At 33.3% G+C, this 19,418-nt stretch overlaps 1 protein-coding gene across 1 annotated transcript in view; it reads right to left on the reverse strand.

The window, feature by feature from the left end:
- LOC105819720 (chromosome unknown open reading frame, human C14orf39) overlaps positions 1-17,434 on the reverse strand; it is a 48,331-nt gene extending 30,897 nt beyond the window's left edge. The window contains exons 1-11 of the mRNA XM_012656028.1: positions 17,378-17,434; positions 16,438-16,494; positions 16,292-16,348; positions 15,143-15,269; positions 10,306-10,395; positions 7,952-8,139; positions 7,813-7,855; positions 5,945-6,065; positions 3,112-3,203; positions 1,584-1,714; positions 773-849 (exon numbers count right to left, since the gene is read on the reverse strand). Of these exons, the coding sequence (XP_012511482.1) occupies positions 773-849; positions 1,584-1,714; positions 3,112-3,203; positions 5,945-6,065; positions 7,813-7,855; positions 7,952-8,139; positions 10,306-10,395; positions 15,143-15,269; positions 16,292-16,348; positions 16,438-16,486 (975 nt within the window). The 5' untranslated portion in view covers positions 16,487-16,494; positions 17,378-17,434. The remainder of the gene's footprint in view (positions 1-772; positions 850-1,583; positions 1,715-3,111; positions 3,204-5,944; positions 6,066-7,812; positions 7,856-7,951; positions 8,140-10,305; positions 10,396-15,142; positions 15,270-16,291; positions 16,349-16,437; positions 16,495-17,377) is intronic.
- Between the last annotated feature and the right edge of the window lie 1,984 nt (positions 17,435-19,418).

The following is a 19,418-nucleotide window of genomic DNA, read 5'->3' on the forward strand; positions in this document are numbered from 1 at the left end:
TTAATACATATTTAAACTTAACAAGTTTCACTAATTACTTTGATCACCACTACCCTATATCTGTGTAGGGTATTAACTATGAATTAATGGAAGAACAATTATGTTTTTCATTGAGGATTTCCCACTGGACTATTTTTAGGAAGAATGGGGGAAGACAAAGATGTGTGACATCAGCAGTTAGCTTTCTGGGTTGTATGTTCCTTGTTCTTCATGGGCATCAAGAACCACCCAAGGTATCTGCCTGTCTCTCTCACCAAAGCTCCCATACTCACTGCTGCTTCCACTGAGAAACAGTCATTCCATTGCTGATGCCTGGCCAAGGGTACAGTGAATATGGGATGAACAGGGGTTAACTAAACTAACTCCTACTGAGGTAACTCAACCAATTACCCTATTCATTGTCCCCAGGGATTTATCTTGTGGAACATACAGTATTCTCCTGCACATGTCCCAGGCTACAATTTCTCTCTTCAACTCAACCCTGTTTTCCTATTTCAGAGATTTTTCACAGTTTTTGGTCTACTAATTATAGGTCTTGGCATATTTAAATATCTTTTTTAGTTTTTAGGGGCAAGGGAGCAGGTTGCAGTATTTATGCAGAACGCCACATTGAAACTCTTTTAAATTTTTTAGACCTTATCCTTTTTAGAGATTATACTGATGGCTGATTTAACATATTTATAACACATACACACATACAGTGTCCTAACTGCAGTGCATGCCTTATTTAATGCAAGCATTTAATTTATACTATCAAAAAAGAAATACTTACCTGTGTGTCATTTTCTTTTTGTCTGAAGTCAATAATATCAAGCTTTGACTGCTTCATAGAACTTTCTTCTTTTTTATCTAGATTATTAAATAGTACTACTTCAAATCAATTCTAGAGACAGAATCAAATATCATCCCCAACATTTAACCTAACCTTATAATTTAGAAAATCAAGATCTACACGAATATTTAAGTTAAAATATGGAATTATGAAATTATTTTAAAACTCTTAATTCCTTATTATATAATAGTTATTACAACAACTATGAATGTGAAATGACAAAATGGCTAACTGACAAAACTTCACTTTTATAATGGGTGACCAAAGAAGACAGAGTGGTAATATCAATGACAGGGGAAAAAGAAACTAGCCAGTGTAGTTAATCTAACACAATATAATTCATCTAATCTGGAGATCCACAAATGGACATAATTCAAATATCTCAGTGACCAAGTTACAGATACTATTAACACTAGTCTGCTACCTGCTTAAATCACACATATTGATAATACAACTCCTCAGATGAAAAATATTTAATATATAATTACTTATTCTCCCCTTACAGCTATGCAACCAGACCAGATATTTTGAAATATATTGTGTGAATGATTTCTTTCTCAAAGAGAAAAAAAGTTAGATATAGAAGACATACTTTGCTCTCAGAAAGATTCAAAGTGGTACTTTCCTGAATCTATAGGTCTCCAGTATTGTTTGTCTTTGCTTATACAAATTGATAAAATTGTTTTTCTATTTCTTCTTCTGTGTGTTTGCAAAGAAAATGTAGTTTCTGAATAATAAACAGATACTGTACCTGTAACTCTTGATTCTGAAGAATGCATCTTTATTGGTCTTACGAATTTCTGAGATTCATAAGGAAGAAATAATTGACTGCTTTGAGGGGCTTTATTCAATACAAGTACATGTTCATCTTTGTCAAAAATTCTAAAGAGAAGGGTGAATAACATTACATATAAGCTAAGTAAAAATTAACATATTTTAAAGCTAGAAGGGATATTTAGATACTATATAATTAAAACTCCACATTTTGCAAATAATTAAACTGAGTTCCAGAGAATTTAACAGACCTGCCCAATGTTATTAAATTACTTGCTAGTAGTATCAGAGCAAAAATATACTTTTTCTGATGAAGTCTAGTGCTCTTCTCAATATAACACACTCTTATTTTTAAAACATAATCATTTTAACAGACCTTTTTAATGTATCAAAAACATTTTAAACCAAAACTTCAACCACAAATAGCATGTTTTAGATTTCAGAATACTTTAAACTTTATATTTATTCAGAAACAAACCAACTAGCCAAGAATACAGAAATCAGTGAAGCAGTATTAAAATCATAAATAGGCCTTTTAAGTTTTTTAGTGGAAGAATAGTTTCATTGAATTTTACCTAAATCAAAAAAATAGAATATACACTATCAAAATATATATTGCGTAAAAAATGACTAAAAATTTATGTAAGTTTCTCTCAATATACAGAATTTTATATTACAAAATCATCATTAAAGTAAAATTCTATACATTTATATAGTTTTTTTTCAATTAACTTCACTATAAAATTAAAGATATACTGCCATGGATGTGATATGTGGGAATGAGGGAATCAAGAAAATAACAGATCTAAGGAAGTAGGATCACAGAAATTAACTTGGGAGAGGAGAGTGTTGAAAAACCAGGAGAAGGCCTGTGGAGACTGAGCAAAGGAATTTAAGAAGAATGAGAAAGGGTATAAGTAAAGTTGATCAGAAACAGCAATAGTAATAAACTATTTTTCTGTCGCACAATAATAGGTGATATCAATCTTTTTTTATGCCTCCACCACTGATGTCCATTTCATCACCATTAGAACATCACCAAGAAAACAAAAGGAAATATGATGCCACAGATTTAATAGCATGCTTTGACTGATCTTCACTCTCTGCAGCAAAGAAGAACTGGTCAAGCTGGTGACAGGGTAATAAAAAAAGTAAATACATTGCTGTTCCTACCATTGTTTCTTCTGTTTTACTCCTACTGCTAACCCATCATGGGAAATTGGATAAATTATACAACTGACAGGTTATAGAACAGCAGATGTGCTGCTGCTACCTTATTTCTCTCTACACATTATACTTGGCCTTACTGAAAAACAAGCTGATTGGAGTATTAGCTCATAATATTGAAATTAATATTTTTCATAAGAAATTAATAGAAAATAGCCTCCCCCAAAAATTATATAGATACTATGCAAATATTAGTGGCTTGGGATAGACTACAGAATCAAACTTTTAGATGCAGAATATCTGTTCACATAAAGGCCAATTTTAAAATTTACCTATACCTTTCTTTCAATTCTTTTCTCTTTTCTGTATTTTTGTTCTTTTCTTCCAGAGTTTCTGAAAGATTCTTAGTTTCATAAAGTCTTGCAATCTGCTAAATAGAAAAATGGGAGAATAAAACAAAATAATTACCTGCAAAATAGTAAGAAACATACATTTTATCTCAACTAATGAATATGATTTTTTTCCATATAATCACAAGATTTATATTTCTGGTAGTATTCACTATCTTTTATTGGGAGTTGATGAAACAGGGTCAAAATTAACAATAAATCAAGAACAAATCTGGAGGCATCACACCACCAGACTTCAAACTATACTACAAGGCTACAATAACTAAAACATCATGGTATTCATACAAAAACAGAGACATACACCAATGGAACAGAATACAGAATCCAGATATAAAACCATCTACCTACAGCCAACTGATTTTTGACAAAGCAGACAACAATGCACACTGGGGTAAAGAAGCCCTATTCCATAAATGGTGCTGGGAAAATTGGATAGCCACACACAGAAGAATGACACAGGACCCTTATCTCTCACCACTCACAAAAATTAATTTGAGATGGATAAAAGACTTAAATGTAAGGCATGAAACCATAAGAATTCTAGAAGAAAATATAGGGAAAACTCTTCTAGATATCAGCCTAGGCAAAGAATTTATGACTAACACACCAATGGCAATTACAGCAACAACAAAAATAAATAAATGGGACTTGATTAAATTTAAAAGCTTCTCCACAGCCAGCCAAGGAAATAATCAACAAATTACTGACAACCTACAGAATGGGAGAAAATATTCACAAACTACTCATCCGATAAAGGGCTAATATCCAGAATCTACAAAGAACTCAAACAAATCAGCAAGAAAAAAACAACCCCACTAAAAAGTGGGGAAAATACATGAACAGATGCTTCTCGAAAGAAGACAGACAAATGGCCAAGAAACATACGAAAGTGTTCAACATCACTATTCATCAGGGAAACGCCAATTAAAACCACAATGAGATATCATCTTACTCCTGTTAGAATGGCTTTTATTAAAAAGTCCAAAAACAATAGATGCTGGTGTGATGTAGAGAGAAAGGAACCCTTATACACTGTTGGTGGGACTGCAAATTAGTACAACCTCTATCAAAAACAGCATGGAGATTTCTCTAAGAACTAAAAGTAGACCTACCATTGAATCAAGCAATTCCACTACTGGGTATATACTCAGAAGAAAAGAAGTCATTTTATCAAAAGGACACCTGCATTCAAATGTTTATTGCAGCACAATTCACAGTTGGAAATATCTGGAATCAACACAAGTGCCCATCAATTCACAAGCAGATTAACAAAATGTGGTATATGTATACCATGGAGTACTACTCAGCCATAAAAATGAATGAATTTTGCAGCAATTTAGAAGGAATTAGAGACCATTATCCTAAGCTAAGTATCTCAAGAATGGAAAAACAAACACCACATGTACTCTCTAATAAATTGGAACTAACCAATGGGCAAACATGTGCATAGAGGGAAGTAAAAGTCATTGGAAATCAAGCAGCAGGGAGGAGAGGAGGGGGAAAAAAATCTACCTAACAGGTACAATGAACATTATTTGGGTGATGGGCATACTTATAGCCCTGACTCAAGCATTACAAAAGTGTTCCACGTAGCAAAAACATTTGTGCCCCCTTAATATTTTGAAATTAAAGAAAAGCAAAAACAATAAATCACAACCCTTTAACTTTTCCTTACAACTCCATTAGCAAAGGTAGATTTCAATGAACTCCTGTCTTTTTTTTTTTTTTTTTTTTGAGACAAAGTCTCACTCTCTTGCCTGGGCTAGAGTGCCGTGGCGTCAGCCTAGCTCACAGCAACCTCAAACTCCCAGCCTCCCGAGTAGCTGGGACTACAGGCATGCGCCACCATGCCCGGCTAATTTTTTCTATATATTTTTAGTTGTCCTATTAATTTCTTTCTATTTTTAGTAGAGATGGGGTCTCACTCTTGCTCAGGCTGGTCTCGAACTCCTGAGTTCAAGCAATCCTCCTGCCTTGGCCTCCTAGAGTGCTAGGATTACAGGCGTGAGCCACCACGCCCAGTCCCAAACTCCTGTCTTTTTAAATAAGTACAGTCATAAGCAAAGTAGACATTGATTATTTCCATAGGGATATAGTTACCAAATATTTTAAAAGAAATGGCATCCACTTTCTTCTCATTAGTAACATTATATTAATATTATTTGGCAATGTATACCTATGAATGATAAATATACAATATTTAACAGAATTTTTTAAAAATTTAGAAAATTAAGTATTATATTCAATTTTTTCTCAAAATTTGGAATTGACTTTAATGGGTCCTCATACCCATGTGAATAAAAGCCATAATTCCCATAAATGACATTAAAAATGTATTTAAGAAAATCTCAAAAGGCTAAACTAGTTCTAGCCTAGCTCTCTAAGGATTATAAACTATGGTCACAAATTTTTCAAGATTAAATTCTTTAAGCTGTTTACTGTCTTATTCCCTTTTTTAAAAACATTGGTGTAGCTCTTTAATACCTTTAAATTCCTGTTATTAAGCTACATCTTGTTCTTTCTTCATCTTCATTCCTCACACCTCAAAGAAAGCTAAACTATTCCCCCAAACTCAAAGTTGAATACATTCAGTACCTAAAAGACATTTTGGCTCCAAAGGTACTCTAAGGCAAATAAATTGTCTCAAGCCTTTCCCCATATTTAGGCTTTCTTAAAAATAGCTCTTCTAAGACTGACAACCAACATACCATTATACTTACACATTAATACATAAATTGTAAATATATAACAAAATATATACCTGGTTTAAATAATTAATTTCTATTTCCTTTTCATCTACTTCTTTCTTCAATTCAGAGGAACTTCTGGTAAAATTGCTAGCATGTTTCAGAATGTCTTGTGTTTTACATCTCAGATTAACCCTTTTTCTGTTAAGGAACTATGTCATGCAAGTATATTTTACATTTATAATATACTTATACCAGAAATAATTAATATTCTATGACATTATTTATATGTATGTTCCATATAAACAATAAGCAATATTAAAAACAGTATCTGAAAACAGAAGTAAGAATTACATAAACATTTGGAAGGCTAACAAAGATAATTTATTATTTATCTATGCTATATATTGAGCTTAAAAATAACATTTCATCCAAAATATTTGTTAGAACTTTTTCTTTCAGTTAAATATTTTGTTTGTTTTGCCCAAATTCATTATGTCATTTGGCACGACTATTAAAACATAATCGATTCAGGTCCAAATTTAATTTCTTACACTTCCATTATTTATTTGTTCCAAAGCCGACATTAAAAATCTACCCAATTTCCTTTTCTTGCTCTGTAAGACTCATCAGCGCACCCTGCAGAACTCAGAAGAGAAGTAGATCTTCCCTCTGAACTTTCTGCCTGAACTGGATTTATGACCAATTTCAAGTAAGGATTTTCAGCTCTTAGTAAACATCCTTAATTGTTATTAGCTAATACAATTTCCTAAACTACTCTATAATCCATTTAGGAGACTTTAAACATAAATAGAATAGTGACATTGAACTAGAACTCCAGAGAAAATTTATCGGACTTTTCCTATTCTGCCTTAAAAATATATAACTTATATGCTACAACACAAAATGTCAGGGGTTTTAAGGTTATGTTGTTTTCAAAAGTTTCAGTTTAAAATGTTAGATGTAGGTATTTAAATCTTACTCTTCAATTCTTCCTATTTCCATTGACCTCTTCTTGTCTGTCATGAAAACTTACATCTCATTCCATCCCACATCCAACTCCCTAAACCCTTGCTGTACCTTCAGCATCTACCAGCCTCTTTCACTTCCCACTGAGGAGTTAAAGCACAGAAGGGCAGGAAATGAACAACTAAAAATAGAATAGGCTAAAAACAAAACATGGAGGGAGCAATACGCTGAGGAATTAAAAGGATGCTTTAGGATGAAGCAGACAGGAAGCAAGGTAGAATGCAGGGATAAAGAAGACTTAGTACAAACAGTGGAGTTATAATCTGATAGGAAAGCATATGAAGGATTGTGGAGATTGAAAGAGGATTAAAGTTTCAACTTCATCATCAGGGAAGATCTCTCTAACAAACAGGTGAGACTTAGACCAATTAAGAATTACTTAAGCATCTATTACAGTGGTAATGTATTAGAATTATTTATTCACATGTCTGTCTTCCTTACTAAACTGTGAGCTCCTTATAAGAAAGCTCTGTATCTTCTTCAGTACCGCCTGGAACAAGGTAGGTTCCCAATGAATTTCCACAGATAAATGAATAATTGTGACTCAACTCCTTACTGCCTTCCAATCTAACAAGTAATAATCAATTTAATTGGAATTAACTTTGGTAAGACAAAGCAAGATGATGTTTTCATTGGTTTGGTTCCTAAGATATGCCACTTTAAAGCCAGATACATATACCATTTTGTTCTCACTAAAATTACTTGCTTCTGATCACATGCACATATATGAAAACTAGTCCCAGATGACCTTTAAAGTGACCTCTAAAATCATTGAATTAAACACAAAAACATATCCATGACTTTTGATCAGATTTTGATTTGTGATTCTCATGAAAGAAATACAATAACTATTAAAATACAAAAATAATACTTATCTATGAAAAATTATAAGTAGAAATACTATTGTGGATACATGTGTAATGTCCATTTAGTAAGTGATGGAAAGGGAGCAGGCACTGAAAAACAAAGTCATAGTTTAGACTGAGTTATTATATTCTTTTCATTACAAAGAAACTATAATTAAAACAATATATAACAAAAAAGGTTAATACCTAGAAATTTCATAAAAATAGTTTCATTCATTTTTAGTTGCTCAGTACATGCCAACACTCTGTTTTGAATTTCTTCATGTTCTCTTTTCTTCTCATAATATTCACGTGAAAAGGGTGTTTCTGAGTATTTTAGTTGGTATTGCTTCAAAACATCTTTATACTGACATATATAGCCATGATACATTTTTCTGTTAAAATTTAAAAAGATGATGTCTATATAACAAGAATAGATTTAAAGGCTTTGTAAATATCACTTGTTAAACTCTACTAAATTAAGCATAAAAGGCAAATCAAATATCTACTTATCCCTGCTTCCCTCAATATTGTTTGCCCTTCATATTTTCCTTAACTCCACCACACTTCTCAACTCTATTGTTTTCATCACCTGAGTTGTTCACTCCTTAATCCTCTTCAATTTAACTCCCACTCCCACCATTATTATTTCATCTGTTGCCAGCTATATTATTCTTCATGAATGCCTGGGTCAGGGATGGGAGATTAAGAGAAACAAGGAGCTGGTGCCTCTACTTCCTCCATTACTCCATGATATCAATAAATGGATTCTTTTCTTTTTATAAATGCCTAGTATTGAATCATCAATTCAGTTAACCTATGTGGCTAGTTTAAGAAAGAAATAGCTGTTTTCACTTTCATAGCTCTGGTTAGCTCAGAGAAGTCATCTGCAACAAATACTATCAGAGAGGTACATATTTGGACTGGTTTCCTTTAACTTCTCAATCATTTTTAAGAATTAATGTTTTATGGCCATGATTTACATTGAGAGATGTTATAAGAAGCAGTTATATACACTGGGTTTTGGCGGGGAGGGTCACTAAAGATACTGACTACCACAATTTCCCTTTTATGAGGACCCAGGGGAGAAATTTCTCTCAGGCCTCAGGAAAAACGTCTACTTATCCCAAGCAATTGAACTGTTTTTAAACAAACACTCTGAATCTCAGACTGATCATATTTCCACAATGCCTTGATTACTAGGAATTTCAAAGCTTAATTTGTGTCTGTATCTAACAAGTGTGCAGGACCACAGAGAATGAATTTCTAACTTGACCAAAGCCTTCATCTTCCTATATTATCCTTACTTCCCTGTAGTCTTGATGTTTAATCTAGTTTTTTAATGCTATGGTATTATTTATACAAATCATCTAAATCCTTTTTGAAATGAGGCAGGGTCTATAAATAACAACGTAAATTCCACCCTCTGCCTACTCTCTGAATGACAGTGTACTCTAGCTTTCTCCTCTTTTTTGCTCCATATATTTCCCTGAGCATTCTCATCTATTTCCATGATTTCAAATGCCATGAAGTCTAAATCTATAACTTTAGTTTCTACTTTCTCTGAAGACTTATCTTTGAATATAATGGGCATTGCATTCTAAATTTTACACGTGTTTTTAATTAAAATATAAAAATAGACACTGCTCTCATCCAATTATGTCAAAAATGAAAATATTTCAGCTGGGCATGGTGGCTCACACCTATAATCCTAGCACTCTGGGAGGGCGAGGTGGGAGGATTGCTTGAGGTCAGGAGTTTGTGACTAGCCTAAGCAAGAGCAAGATCCCATCTCTACTAAAAATAGAAAAAAAAATTAGTCTGTTGTGGTGGCATGTGCCTGTAGTCCCAGCTACTCAGGAGGCTGAGGCAGGAGGATCGCTTGAGCCCAGGAGTTCGAGGTTGCACTAAGCTGTGACAATGCCACTGCACTCTAGCCTGGGTGACAGAAGTAGTCTCTGTCTCAAAAAAATAAAAAAATTTTTCAATTTTTTAAATTGGGTGAAATTTTAATGCTACATATGTGTTCAAAGTCTCTTGCCTTGTTTCCTTACATTCAGTATTTACACTTAATCTCCAAGACAATGTGCTTATACACATAATAAAATAAATTCACACAAGTATTGGTGTTTCTCCATTAGAATATAGCCACCTCACTAAATAAGCAGGCTAAAAAACAGAAGTTTGACATAAAGTACCCTTCAAAAATCAGCATCCTAAGTTTTTCATAAACTAATTCTACAAGTAACTATTATCCTAGTGTTTGCCTATAACAGTTCAGTCATAAAGATCATTAATTGAAGGATTCTGCTATAATAACTGGTATTGAGAAATAATTTATATCTAAGGCCATATCTAAACATATCCAGGGTTAGATAGAGTTTTATAACAAATCAGCAGACCTCCAGCTGTACCCAGGGAGTCCAAAATACTACATTTACTTTAAAAAAATTCCCTCAAAGTACCAAATTTCTACATATTTCGATTAAGATTCTTACAAAGCGTGCTCTAGTAATACTACTTATAGAATTGATAAGTTTAAATTAATATATGTACTGTACTTGTCTTTTTCAATAGTTTCTTGATAAACAGTAAATTGGTCCTGCATATAATCTTCATGCTTATGAAAAACATCACATGTTGGCTTCCAGCTATAAAAAAAGTTGTATTTATAATTAGCACCTCAGAATGATAAACAAATTGATAGAGATAATAAAAAATGAATGTAATCATTTAAAGAGAAGCGAATCTTTCCCTTCCTGGAGAAAACAAGCTTACATTAAGAAAAATATTCCCATCTCCCATCACCACCACTACCTCCATTCATGTACTCATATGCTCTAATATCAATATTCATGAATTCTTACATCGAACCTGTTTGTGAACCATGACTAGGGAAGGAACAAACATGGCATGGCTGGATTATGTATTGCTATGACATTCCTATTATATACTCAGAACACTCCACAACATCAGCCTTTCTTTCTCATCATATTTGTAAGATCTTGGCCAAAAAATTCTTTTGCAGTAAGCATTCAAAGAGCCAGGATAAGGGCTAACGAGAGGCTTTTTTTCTCCTTAGATACTTAGAAAAATAGGCGTTATACTATTCTGAGCTAGAAAGAAAGAAACTAGGCCAAAATGAATTATAAAATCAGACAGTAAGAATAAAATGAATATTCATCTTCTACATGTTTTATTATATAACCAGAAAAGGTATTATCAATATAAAAAATATAAAATAAGTATATATCATAGCAGCTTCCATTCTAAGTATTGTTTGAATATTTTTTCTTTTTTATAATCTTTTTTTATTTTTTCAGATTCAAAAAGTATACATGCCCACTTTGGAAGCATAGAAAAGTATACGTAAGAAAATAACTATCATCTAAATTCTCAACATTGAATAATAACTACTATTATTATTTTAATAAATTGTTTCCAGATTTTACTATAATTATTTATTTTAACATCATTGAGATCATCTTGACATGTAACAATGTATATTCCTTTATTTCTTACTGAACAGAACTTGCAGTTAAATATTAGCCTGAATTTCTGATCATTTCCTTAGAAAATATTCTCAAAAATGGCTTTAGAAAGTCAAAGGTTACACATATATACATTCTCAGTACTTAAAAATCGCATTAAAAATATATGCTCACTGAGAAGATGTTTGCTATAAGCATTTAGATGTACATCCTTCTAGACTTTTTCTAATTATATAAATGTACAATTAATAAATTGGGTTCATACTATGAATATTGTTTTATAATCTTCTTTGTTCAATTTGTAATATATTGTTAACATCGTTCCATGTCAATAAATTAACACCTGTATCATAATTTTATTGACTGCCTAGTGTTCATTCATATGGATATACCAAAATTTATTTAACCAATTCCATAATGTTGAAAGTTATGGAAGAGTTGCTTCCAATGTTTTCTTATCATAAAAAAAAGGTTGAAACAGAACTCAAACAACTCAAAAGCAAAAAACCCAAATAACCCAATTTAAAAATGGGCAAAGGATCTGAAAAGACATTTCTCAAAAGAGATACAAATGGCCAAGAGATATATGAAAAAATGCTCAATATCTCTAATCATCAGGGAAATTCAAATTCAAACCAAAATGAGGTATCACCTTACATCTGTTAGAGTGGCTATTATCAAAAAGTCGAATAATAACAAGTATTGGTGAGGATGTGGAGGAAAGGGAACTCTTGCATACTATTTGTGGGAATGTAAATTAATATAGCCATTTTGGAAAGTAGTATGGAGGTTCCTCAAAAAGCTAAAAATAGGATTACATATGATCAAGCCATCCCACTTCTTTTCAATTCCAAAGGAATTGAAATCAGCATATCAAAGAGATATCTGCATTCCCATGTTCATTTCAGCATTATTCACAATAGCCAAGAAATGGAAGCAACCTAAGTGTCCGTCAACAGATGAATGGATATACAAAATGTGGTATATACATACAATGGAATACTATACAGCCTTAAAAAAGAAGGAAATTCCATCATTTGAGACAACATGGATGGAACTGTAGGACATTATGCTAAGTGAAATAAGCCAGGTGCAGAAAGACAAATACTGATATGATCTCACTTACATGTGGAATCTAAAGACATTGATCTCATAGAAACAGAGAATAAAAAAGTGGTTACTAGATGCTGGGGATGGGCGGGGACAGGAAAAAGGAAGATGTTAATCAAAGGATACAAAGTTTCAGTCAGAATGAAGTAATAAGTTTTAGTGGTCTATTGTGGTCTACTGACCACAATTAATAATAATGTGTTATATGTTTCAAAAGTGCTAAAAGAATAGCTTTTTAATGTTCTCACCACAAAAAGATGGAAAGTTGGTGAAGTGATAGATATGTTAATTAGCTCAACTGAGTCTTTCCACAATGTATACATAGATCAAAACATCATACTGGAACCCATAAAAATAAAAAATTACTATTTGTCAATTAAAAATAAATTTTTAAAATGTAGTGCTAGGGAAAGAAAGGTTGAAACCTTGTACAACAAGGTTGTATTGTACATTCTCTCATCTCTGAGAGAATCCCGAATTATTTCCTTATAAAAAATTCTCAGAAATGGAACTATATAATCAAAAGTCATGCTTAATTTTTAAAGCCTTTTAAAAACGTGTATGTCATCCAAGAGATTTATCCCAGTATACACTCCTACAGTGTATGAGAGAGTTGATTTTCCTATATCCTGGCCAAAAGAGTAGGTGTTACTTTTCTTTAAATCTCTGCAAAACTTAAAGGCAAAAAAATAACATTTAATTATTGTTTTAATTTAGATATTATTAGTAGTATGATTGAGCATTTGTTCACCTGTTTTTTAGACTTATGTATTTCTTCATTTTAGTATGTGCCTGTTTACCTTCTTTGCTCATTTTTCTAATGGAGCTTTTTCTTTTTCTTATTAATTTCCACAAGTACTTTATATTTTTTAAAAATCAACATTTATTTGACTTTTTCCTAGTTTATTCTTTTGTCTTTCATATCATTATGGGCTGTTTTTCATTTTAATTTGTATGTAGTCATATTTATCAATCAATTACTATGTGGTTTCTGACTCTGGTGACATACTTAGAAAGATTACAAAGTCTCTCAAAGATTACATAGTCACCTATATTTTTCTAGTGCTTTAATGTATTCATATTTCACATTTAAGTCTCTTAACCAGCATGCTGAAATCATGAACCAGAGGCATTCATGAATTTAAACATTAAAAGGAACAGATCCTACTAACTCTCCTCGGACCACAGCAGAGATTAAGCTTGTACAAAGTACAGTTTATTTACGACATGGTAGGTTCTAAGGGGAAACTACCAGTACTTTTCTGGCACCCAATGCAGCTAATTAAGGAAAACCACTGGTAAAACCTACTATAATAAAACATAAATCAAAATAAAAGCTCAACAGTATATAATATTTTGTTGATCAGATTGCCCAAATATTTAAACTTTGATAATTCCAGTGTTGGCAAGGGTATGAGAGAATAGAAACTCTCTTACATTTTTAATAATTCATATTCTATTTATAAAAGTAATATTCTTTATAATAATCAATGTGTTATTGTATAAAGAAAAAATTTTTCCTCATACATTGTTGATGGGAGTATAAATTAGTATAATCTTTTTAGAGAGCAGTTTGGTATTATCTATTATCTGTCAAATGTTTTAATGCACATACTCTTTAATCTAGCAATTTTACTTCTAGGGATCTATTCTAGAGCAATACATCTATACATATGGAAGGATATCTGTATACGCTGTTTATAATAGGGAAAAATGGAAACAACCTAAATGTTCATTAATAGGAGAATGGTTAAATAACTTAAGATAATCCATCAACACTATAAAATGCTATGGAGCTGGGCAAAAGAATGAAATCTATACATAATTACATGTATAATACAATTTGTATCACATATTGTTAAATTTAAAAAACAAGTTGCAGAATGGTATAATCTCATTTTTGTGCAAAAGAAAGATAGCTATATTGAGGATGTGTGTGTGTGCGTAATAATGATGTCAAATATTCAGGGTCTAAAAGGATACAACTGTTAAGAGTGATTACCTATGTGGAACAGGACAAGGCAGGGGATGTGAACTGCAGGCAGGGAGAAACTTTTTATATCATACATGTATATATTGTTTGAATTTTTCTATTGGGTATATGTTACTTTTATAATTTCTTAAAACCAGTAGGGAAAAAAGTAATGGAAAAAACCAAAAAGGCTTATTAAAATTTTTGGATAACAAAATATTTCAAAACAAATATGATTCTAAGTATAGTACTTAATACAAAGACAATGGTCCACATAAAATTAAGTACAGAAAACCAACATTTTTAATAAGTATTTGTAATATATGATAAAGTTCTATTCACATCTTTGTTTCAAAATGTTTACCTTGTACCAGATTTAACTACTAGAATCCAAAACTCGAAGTCTTGTTGTACGAATTCTTAAAATATGGAATACTTTTATTCTGAAAAATTTTAGGCTGTACTCCCCTACACAAAAATAAGATCTTGAAAATTCAAAGATGGAAATTATTTCTAATTTATCTAATAGAAATTTTATATACTGAGCTTAGATTATTCATAATTCTGTATTTAGACTAATTGAAGTTGAATTAGTGAGATACTTAATTAGTGAGATATTACAGACCTTACTTCTATTTTTCTTTTGAATCTCTTGTGATCCCTTTCCAGGGTGGCATGTAACAAGGCAATTTAAGACTTGATTCATTATTTTCTCAACATAGAATACTACTTTAAAGCAACAGCATCTTCAACTATAATCTCAGAAACTTTAAATAAAGTAATCTAATGACAATTATTGAAAGTTCATTTCTTTCAAATACTCACTTACTACAGCTGTCTTTGATCTCCTCACTACGTTTATAGTAATGACCAATTTCCTCATCTGTTGTATTTATAGTTTCATGCATCTTACAAATAGTTACTCTGGTTTCTTTAATATCTTCAAAGCATTCTAGAAAAAGGAAATGTTTATGTTCTTAAGGTAGAAATCATAAATTTAAAACAAATACACTAGAAAAACAGGGGTATGGCAACTTACCTAAAAAGAGACGAGCCAGAGAACAGAGAGGAAGCGAGGCTTGAGATGGATAGAGCCCTATACTAAAAAGCAGAGAACCAGGGCCAGGCCCACTCCTAGACATAGAAGCTAAGAAGGATTTGTGTTTGGGATTGAAGAGAAATAAATGTCCCCTGTATCTCACTTTTAACATAAGAGAGCTAGATTATGTGACATCTAAGGTCAATCACATCTTATGATGCTAGGAATCATGTAAATATTTACCCATTTAAGACACTAACATAAAACTGGGGTTTTTGACAAACGTGAGATTTCTATTCATCAATTCCATGTCAATTTATTATTAACTGCACCTTTGACTCACTTGTTACTAGTGATTAAATACAAGATAAAAAATGAAATTATATAATTTCTTCAAAGATTAAAGTAAATTCTTAATTCCCTGTATTCTTTTTTGATTGAAGGAAAGATAACCAAACTCTACCTTTACAGAACTATTAAGAAATTAATAGCTCTATTTTTTACAGTTTTTGTGTAGGATCTTAAAATACAGTATTTGTCTAATTTGCTTTGCCATTTCTCTCTGAAAATGTGGCATCCATCAGTTGTTAGCCCTGATTTTTGGTAATTTCTATAAAGATTTAAAAATTTTCACTCAAATATTTGAAACAACCTATGTTTGAGAAAAATAGCATCTTTTCAATTGTACTTAAGGGGTTACTTAAAGCAAAATTCTTCACAAAATAATTAAATTCTGAATATAGAAATTTATTATCAAAAAATTATAGTTAAGTCACAACTGTTTTGCCTAGCTCATTATTAGTCCCTAGAGAGAAATGGCACAAAATTTATAATGCCAACTGTAAATTGCCCTAAACAGGACAATTGTATATTATCTTATATTCCAAAAAAAACCCAAAAAGACTAAAATATCTTTATCATATAAAACTACTTACTATTAATTCTTTGAATAATATCTTCTTTAGTACTTATATCTTGCTCATACTGGAAAACTAAAATAAACAATGCTTTTGTGATTTCATTTTTAAAATGTCAAATGATAATACAAATATTTATTTCTTTATTTTCATTCTATACCTACCAAATTCTAGCAAAAGTCTGTCCAAACTGACAAATAAGCTGTCACTCATGTTGGCTACTATGTCAAAAGGAAAAAAAAAAAATTATAAGATTTTTCTAAAGTCATACGCAAAACGGCAAATATTCTGTAACAACCTTTTAAATACAGCATTCTTCACAGAAAAATATGGGTAGAGCAAGAACGCGGGAGGAGAGGGGCCCTTTTAGCACACAGCTACATTCCTAGCCCAGCCTAACAGGCACGCAATAAACAGTTGTCGCACGCCACTGCAAGACTCAAACTTCAGGGAAGAGGGGCGCCTGCATAATTGTTTATACGTGGTATTGCACTAGGTCAATCTTCTGGGGTCTACAGACTCCGAGATTTCTCAAAAGCATCTCCCTTTGAAATAAATCTCTGAATACGTCCCTTCTTGGCGTGTGCACTACTACATGTAGTAAGAGTCCTAAAGAAAGTCCTTCCCCAACAGCAAGGTAAAACCTAGAGGAACGGTGTAATTTTAAATTTACGAATTCACCACCAAGAATCTAAAAAGTGGAAGTTTTCACAGGACTGCCAACTCGCATTACAAAATACGCCTGAGGCGGAGTTCGTATCTGCCATTCCCCGGAGATCTGAGGAGCCCCTGCCCGCGCGTTTGACAGAGGGAAATTCGCTCGCCGGCGACCACCCGCCCGCCCTGCCTACTCGCTCCCCCTCGCCCGAGGCCGACCACACAAGCGCGGCTCGCCTCAGTCCGCAACACTCCTCCCCGCAGCCGTGCCCGTAGCTCCGGGGTCGGATCCCAACCCGCGGGATGAGGCGAGAGAGGCCCCCAGAACGCGGCCGCGATGGTTCTGAGGGACAGGGCCCGCCAGCGTCCCCCTCACCACACACACTCTCCCTCAGAGCCGCCTGCGCAGGGAAGAACCCGCCACACACAGCTCCCTTTCCCACCCACCTAAACGGCCCCTCTGGACTCGAACTTCCACACCCTCCCTCCCTGGGGTCCAAAGGCCACTCAAGGTCCCGGGCGCCGGGGACGCGACAGCAGATCTTGACGCCAATCGGCCAGCGACCCGGCCGGGCTGCGCTCAGCTCCACCCCCACACCCCTGGCGCCAGCCCCGAGAGACCCCGCGGAGCACGCGGCGGGAGCGGCGGGTCGTGCGGAAGAGCGAGATCGCGCCCTGGGCGAGAGCAGCAGCGCGCAGCTATCGCTCCTCAGCCCGAGCTGGAGCGTGGACCAAGCCCTCTCAACCGGGAATGGGTGCGGCAGGCAGAGAGGGGGCCCTAAAAGAAGGGACGTGTCACCGACTCTTCCATTGCTTGGAAGACGAGTGGTTTTTTTAAAAGTCTATTCACTCCTCTTGTAACAGGTTTTAAAAATATTTTGGAGAACAGCAAGAAAATTGATATTCTAACGTGACAATGATAAAAACATTCAAATCAATAATCAAAATTGAATTTTGAGTTCAGCATCTTTCAAAACATCTTGAAAAGCAAGCACGATTCCAAGACATTTTGATTAAAAGAAAGTTTTATTCAATTTCAAATAAAGCCCATTTTCTGTCAAAAATGCTGTCTTTAGATAATTTTTGCTCTTAAACTTTGCTATCCGCGGTGAAATAAAGAGTGGAGACAAAATAATTTAAACATTTCAGTCCCCTAGACTGCCTTAATTCCTTCATATATTTCTGGTGGAAATGTTTTTAATCCTAAATTATCTAAATAATTGTCTCCAGTCACCACAACCTAAGTTGTTTCACATATTATTAAAATGAAAAATTTCAGAAGTTTTTCTTGCTTAAGTACTCAGATCAGATATGCATAACCGATTTTATTATAATGTGCTAAAACATTGCTCACTAGTTGGTACTAATAATAGTCCTCAAAGCTAATGTAAGTTTTGATGATGTAAAAATTTAACAGATTTAGTTTTTTTATGTGTATGTGAAAAATCTTTTACTTATTTTTTCCAGTTTTATTGAAGTATAATTGACAAAGTTGTATATATTTATGTAATACATGATATTTAATGTATGTATACATTGTGAAATGATTACTACAATTAAGTTAATTTGTGTAACATATCCATCACCTCACATAGTGAATCATTTTCGTGTGTGTTAACATTTAAGATCTACTCTCAGCAAATTTCAGGTACACAATACAATACTATTAACTATAGTCACCATACTGTACAAGAGCTCTTCAGAACTTTTTCATCCTGTCTAAGTGAAACTTTGTACCCTTGGACCAACTTCTCCCCTCTCTCCCTCAGCCCCTGTCAACTACTCTCTGTTTCTATGAGTTTCACTTTTTTAGATTCCATACATAAGTGAGATCACGTAGTATTTGTCTTTCTGTGCCTGATTTATTTCACTTAGCATAATGTCCTTCAGCTTCATCCATATTGTCACATATGACAGGATTTCCTTCTTTTTCAAGGCTGGATAGTATAGCATTGCATATATATATATACCACATTTTCTTTATCCATTCATCCATTGATTACCACGTAGATGGATTCCATATCTTGGCTATCCTGAATAATGCTGCAATGAATGTAGGAATACAGATGTCTCTTCAACGTACTATTTCACATTCTTTGGATATGCATTCCGAAATGGGATTGCTGGATCATATGAGAGTTCTATTTTTAATTTTCTTGAGGAATCTCCACACTGTTTTCCCTAATGGCTGTGCTAATTTACTTTCCCATGGTGTAAAACTTTCCCTTTTCTCCACATCCTTGTCAACACTTAAGTTTTTTATCATAGCCATTCTAATAGGTGTAAAGTATCTCATTGTGGTTTTGATTTGCATTTCCCTGATGACTAGTGACCTTGAGCATTTCTTTAAATACCTGTTGCATATTTAAGAAATGTCTATTCAGGTCTTTTGCCCATTTTTTCAATTAGATTATTTGTTTTCTTGCTACTCAGTTGTTTGAGGTCCTTATATATTTTAGATATTAACCCAGATTATTATATTTGTTTA

Source organism: Propithecus coquereli, unplaced genomic scaffold, assembly GCF_000956105.1.
Source record: "Propithecus coquereli isolate 6110/MARCELLA unplaced genomic scaffold, Pcoq_1.0 Scaffold5, whole genome shotgun sequence".
NCBI lineage: Eukaryota > Metazoa > Chordata > Mammalia > Primates > Indriidae > Propithecus > Propithecus coquereli.